This window comes from Oryzias melastigma, linkage group LG8, assembly GCF_002922805.2.
Source record: "Oryzias melastigma strain HK-1 linkage group LG8, ASM292280v2, whole genome shotgun sequence".
Lineage (NCBI taxonomy): Eukaryota > Metazoa > Chordata > Actinopteri > Beloniformes > Adrianichthyidae > Oryzias > Oryzias melastigma.
Genome location: NC_050519.1, coordinates 18,581,487 through 18,587,565, shown reverse-complemented (window position 1 = coordinate 18,587,565; position 6,079 = coordinate 18,581,487). Strand labels below are relative to the sequence as shown.

The window sequence follows — 6,079 nt, the reverse complement described above, 5'->3', positions numbered from 1 at the left end:
TATGTATGTATGCACCGATGTTGAATAAACTTGAATAAATACCACTGCTGAATAAACGTGTTTGCCCAAAGTTGTCCTCAGTAACTAACACCCGACCATCGAATTGAGGTTTTTAAACGAGGACTAGCTCTACTGGAAGCAGACTGTTTTCTTATGGTCCATCATTGACTATAAATACAGATTCCTATATAAAGTCAATGCCTTACGTCACATCCAAATTACCACAGTGCTGCCCTCCAGTGGTAGATATCGGAATACTTTTAAGAATAATTCCGGTCATCTTTTGATCTATTCTAAAAGCGTTCCCCTGTGGACTTTTAATTATGATTATGCCATTTGTAGATTTAGTACCGTTGTGGCTTTTTAAACAGTTACATTAAAAAAATAGTCACCTTTTTTTTAATCGTATCACTAAATAATCTTTAAAAAATACTTAAGATTGAGGATGTTGTTGTTCTTTTATTATTTTCGCTTCCGGTATACAATATTTTGACATTGTGCTTCCTTGTGTGTTCTATATACTATAATTTACAAAGACAGACATTGAATTTACAGTACTAAATCTTCTGTTGCATCAGCGTGAGTGTGCCGTGCCCCAGTGGCCTAATGGATAAGGCACTGGCCTCCTAAGCCAGGGATTGTGGGTTCGAGTCCCATCTGGGGTGGAAATTTTTTATCATCAAATCATTGAGAGGAAAAATTTGTATTTTCAGAAAAATGCGTTTGCTCCGTCACACCATCACTCAAATCGATTTACACTACGCTCATTGCGGACGTTTAAATTTGGCTGAGTGTCGTTCCTCTTCCCGGGCTGCAGCCAATCAGGAAATGTTCTGCTCCCGTGACTCGGGAGCTTCCTCAAACTTTCCTTCTGTAATAAACATTTGGTTTTCTTTTCAGCGCCTTGCCACAGATCCCGTTTCTCTATGCTGTTCCAGCGTTAGCCTTCTTCTTTAGATGTCCTTCGACCTGTTCTTTTTTGTTTCACAATGAAGCTGGAGGTCTTTCTTTTACTCCATGCGGCTGCGACCTTCGCGTCTTGTCAAAGTAAGTGGAACAGTTTCGTGAAAATCTCAGCCATTCATGTAATAGTCAGCTGATCGTCTTGGTTAAAAAAAGATCCAGACAAGTCAGAATCTACCTGTCTTAAACTAAGTTTACCTTGTTATGATTTAAAGTTTCTTAGAGATTCTGCCAAAGTAAATAAAGATGGTATTCCCCAAACAACATTCAACTTTCTTTTTGACCCACGGTAGCTATGAAAAAAAATCAACATTGAAGTAATTTTTCATTTGTAATTTAGTTTAAATCTAAACTTCTATTAGTTTTATTTTTTATCATTATTATTGTTTTCCATTTTATTTATTTACTTAGTATTTAATTTTTTTATAAAATATTAAACAAACAGAATTTAACTTTTTTATTCCAGTTTGCTCAAATCTTTATTTCTTAAATAAATAAACTAGATACTGATTTAATATTTTTTTCTAAACAGAGTTAACGGCAGCCACGGTGTACTGGGACGCCGAGCACAAGCTGGTTTTGTTGAAAGAGGGAGTTCTGGAGACAGAAGGGGACGCTTACGGCTACCTGAACAACACCTTGTCCACCTCCGGCTGGAGCATCCTGGAGATCCGTGCCGGATATGGGAAGACCCCAGAAACCGATGACATCATCTTTTTTTTGGCCGGATACCTGGAGGGTTTCCTCACGGCTCAGTGAGCATCACACCCGGTTCTTTTACAGTGATAAGAAATGTACTGTAACTAAATGAGATGTACTTTTTATTTCTTGATTCCCACCTGTTCTTCCTCAGACAGATGATGGACCACTACACCAACATGTACCCCCAGCTGATCAAAGACTCGAAGGTCCTGGAGCCAGTGAAGACCTTCATGGAGTGAGTTTGTAGTCAAGAAGACTCTCTGGGCCTCAAGTCTTCCAGTATCATTTCCTCTTTCCAAAGAACTGCTCACAAGTCAATGAGTCTAGTCAATTCGGATTTATTTTGATTGATTTGGATCAATAATTTCCTCTTAGGTACTGTAATGCATTTAAAGATGCCTCACTCCCCTGTGTTTTCTAACTTGTGTATTTGCTTGGGTCTAATAGGACTGATTCTGTTTTTGTGCCTATCTAATAAAGAATAACCAAGAAGTGTGACTGTGGTTGTAGGAAGCAGGACTCTTGGGTCAGGCAGCAGGTGAAGCTCAATCAGGACTCGGATCCTCTGTGGAAACACGCCGGCTTCATCGTGGCTCAAATAGACGGACTGCAAGCAGGCGTGGCGGCCTGGGCCAAGAAGCAAGGGAAGAAAGTGAGAGCTGGTTCCTTTTAGAAATAAACATTTAACGTGTCCCATTTCTTCAGTTTTGATTTGTACCCTATTAGATGTTTTTTTATCATGTGTTTGTGGTTCTCTCTGTAAAATGCCAACAGCTTCCTCATTTCTGAGCAGCTGTTCCTCTGGTTTTTGTCCCTGCAGCCGCTGTCGCTGTTTGACGTGCAGTTTCTAAACGCAGTCGGAGACCTGCTGGATCTGATCCCAGCCTTGGTCCCTGGCTCCAAACCTCTGCTGCGGGACTTTAAACTGCCAGGGATGGGGCACTGCTCTGCACTCATTAAGGTGAGAGGTCTGCACAAACATCCTCTCCAACAGCTGAGATCAGAATGTTTTCACACCAAAGAACCTTTCTGTAGTACGCAGTATCTCCACATCCTGAATGCGTTTTTTTTAAAGTAAAATTGAGCAGTTTCATTTCTTTTTGTTCGTTGTTCATTTCTGTGTTTTGTCTGCATAATTTTACATGCTCTTTGCATTATAAACTTTAAAGCTCCTGTAGTTTTAAGGGTAAATAATTAAGAATTACATGTTTTGTGAGATTTTGGCATCTGTTGTGACCAATTAATTAAAATCATCAAATATAACATACATTTGAATTACAAAAATATTTAATGATCTTAAGAGTACTGTAACAAAACAAACTTACCACTATAGCTGTTCAATAGGTTTTGAATGTAATTTAAAGAGCAGCTTAAAGACAGTGACACATTTGACCCAATTTATCTGAAAATCTTGAACATACCACAACATAGCTGACAATTGCACAAGCTTCACTTCAAAAATATTTAAACTTAGAGAAATGTACCCAAGTTAAGAGACGTGGAATAAAATGATTTGCTTTTAACATCACATGATGACATCCTTAAATATGTTTTACTAATGGGCTTCTGGGTTTAAATGCTGTTTGTCTTTTTCTGTATTGATGTTTTCTAAACTTTGTTCTGTCTTATCCTTATATTGGTTTTTGAGTACATTTTAACCCAAAGAACACACAAACAACACATGAACTCAGTTATAGAAGCATGTTCTTGTGTAATTATCAAAAAAATGTTTAAAAACATCCATTGTTAAAATGATAGAGTTATAACAGTTTAAATTATGAGAGAAGTTTCGTACATATTGTGCAAAACTAAAACTTTCAGAGTAAAATAAACAAAAGTCCTGACTCAGACCCTTGACTGTATTTGAGAACTGGAGTGAGTGACCCCTCCCTCCTTGTGTCCCAAACAGAAAGTCCCAACTGGCTCCAAGAAACCAAAACCACAAAGACTTTTCTTGAGAAATAAACAACTATTACTCAGTCATTCCATTTGTCAGAATAATCAGTCTTGCTCCGATACTTCTTTCATTCATGTTCTTGCTAATCCTCATTTTTAATCATTTGTTTTTTTTCTGTAGTGCCAGTTATTCAAGCTTTAAACTGACCAATCAGACTTCTCAGTAAAAGTATGGTCTCACTTTGAATGTTTAAAACATTTAATTAACGGATTCTCCCAAGCCAATTTAAACAACAAACTCATTCCTGATTGGAGAGAGTGGTTGCCATAGAAGTGATTATTCAAACTGATTCGAACCAATCACTGCTCACTGACGTCGCCTGGTTCCAACATGGTGGTGTCTATACTGAAAAAATAAAATAAAATAAAATAAAAACTCAGACAGAATTGACTTCATTTGTTTGGAGCGGGAAGTGAGCCATTTTCTATGTGTGACATCACACTCACTCAGTCCAATTCTCATATACAGTCAGTGACGTAGACTGCGTTAAAAAATATATTTTGTGCACAAATATTCTTTTTCCTTCAAAATCTAGAAGCTGAAGTTTTCTGTAATGTCTCCCGTTCTCCTCCTCAGATGCTGCCAGGCTTTGAGAACCTCCTGTTTGCTCATTCCAGCTGGTACACATTCGCTGCCACCATGCGAATCTACAAACACTGGGATTTCCACATCTCTGAGCCTCACACAGCCACTGGAAAACTCTCCTTCAGCAGCTACCCCGGTCCATACAGACTCTAATAAATCTGAAGAGTCAGGATTCCCTTCATATCTGACATATATTGTGTTCTCAGGTTTCCTGGTGTCTCTAGACGATTTCTACCTTCTTGGCAGTGGTCTGATGATGACCCAGACGACCAACAACGTCTTTAATACTTCTCTGTTTGACGCCGTCACTCCTGAAAGCCTGCTGGCCTGGCAGAGGGTCCGGCTCGCCCACAGTTTGGCCCAAACAGGAGAGGAATGGGCCAAAACCTTCTCCAAGTACAACTCTGGTCCGTGTGGCCTTTGCTGTCATTGTCTTCATTGTGTTAAAACGTTCAACAAGCAAAATGCATATTTTAACTCCAATATATTCTATGTAATTTTTCATAAATTTAGTAAAAGTATATGCAAAAAAGTGTTGGATTTCAGATGATTAGGATTGTTTTGTGGGAATAAAGGGGAAAAACTCTGGCTACCCCTGCAGGAACTTACAACAACCAGTACATGGTGCTGGACAGGAGCAAAGTGAAGCTGGGCCAGATCCTGGACGACGGCGCTCTGACTGTGGTGGAGCAGATCCCCAGCTTGGTGGAGTATTCGGACCAGACCCAGGCTCTGCGCAGAGGTACCGGCTCACCTGATGCTCTTTCCCCCTGACTTTCAGCCGCTCACCGTCCCTCTGCTTCTGTTGTCCCAGGGTACTGGCCGTCCTACAACATCCCCTTCCACAGGAGCATCTACACTCTCAGTGGTTATACTGAAATGTGGAAAGAGTACGGAGACGACTTCTCTTACGATTTGTGTCCCAGAGCCAAGATCTTCCGCCGCGACCAGGCCACCGTCAAAGATCTGGACTCCTTGAAGCACATCATGAGATTTAATGGTTTGTCAAATTAATTCTTCTGCTATTAAACAGTTTTTTTCATTAGTTAAAAGCTCATTCTTGTTTTCAGACTATAAGAAAGATCCTTACTCCAAGGGCGACCCCTGCAAGAGCATCTGCTGCCGGAATGACCTTAAATCTCAGAAGCCTTCACCAAATGGGTGCTATGATTCTAAGGTACTCCACGATCGCTCGTTGGTTTAGTATCATGCTGTGTTTTTATCAATGCTCACGTTTTAAATCTCCTTCTAGGTGACAGATTTCTTCATGGCGGGAGATTTCATGGCGGAGGCGGTGAACGGCCCGACGACCCAGGATGGACTCCCACCATTTTCCTGGGACAAATACAGCAGCATCAGCCACCAGGGCCTGCCGCAGTTCTACAACTTCACCTTTGTGAAGATGAAGCCGCTTCTGTTCAAACCATGATGAGCTGTCAGGCTCACGAGGATAACCTGACCCAATCCGACTGGAGTCAAACTTGAATCGAATTTGATTTTGTGAATGACATGCCTGTCTTTAAGACTGTCACTAAAGGCTCAGATGCACTGCCTCTGTTTAAGAGATGCTGCATGTGTAAACGGTTCTGATCCATCTATTGGTCCAGACCGCTTTCCATTCAGCTGTCCCTTCATGTGGCATTTTATTTTGAAAAGGAAGCAGAATCTGTCAGGACTGTTTCCTTTATTCCCATCTTTCCCTTAAAGACTTCTTGTTTCCATCCTGTTGAAGCAGAGGACTGCAGTGGAGGACAGTGGACAGTGTTCTGGGCTGAAGTCGATTTTAATAACGGAATCAAAGCACTTGACGATTTTTATTCCAAATAATATCTGTTTTTAACACATAAATTCTCTCTTTTTTTTTTTTTTTTA

The 6,079-nt window shown here is 40.3% G+C and overlaps 1 protein-coding gene and 1 non-coding gene across 2 annotated transcripts; both read left to right on the top strand.

Moving 5' to 3' along the window:
• Window positions 1-592: 592 nt before the first annotated feature.
• On the top strand, window positions 593-665 carry trnar-ccu. The gene has a single exon. It is a non-coding gene; the product is annotated as a tRNA-Arg (tRNA).
• A 167-nt stretch (window positions 666-832) lies between these two features.
• On the top strand, window positions 833-6,079 carry plbd1 (phospholipase B domain containing 1). Its single transcript, XM_024273090.2, has 11 exons — window positions 833-1,047; window positions 1,496-1,718; window positions 1,817-1,900; window positions 2,176-2,317; window positions 2,486-2,626; window positions 4,199-4,343; window positions 4,414-4,614; window positions 4,809-4,949; window positions 5,022-5,207; window positions 5,278-5,384; window positions 5,460-6,079. Exons 1-11 carry the CDS (start codon window positions 990-992, stop codon window positions 5,634-5,636), a joined length of 1,605 nt encoding a protein of 534 aa, XP_024128858.1. The 5' UTR covers window positions 833-989; the 3' UTR covers window positions 5,637-6,079.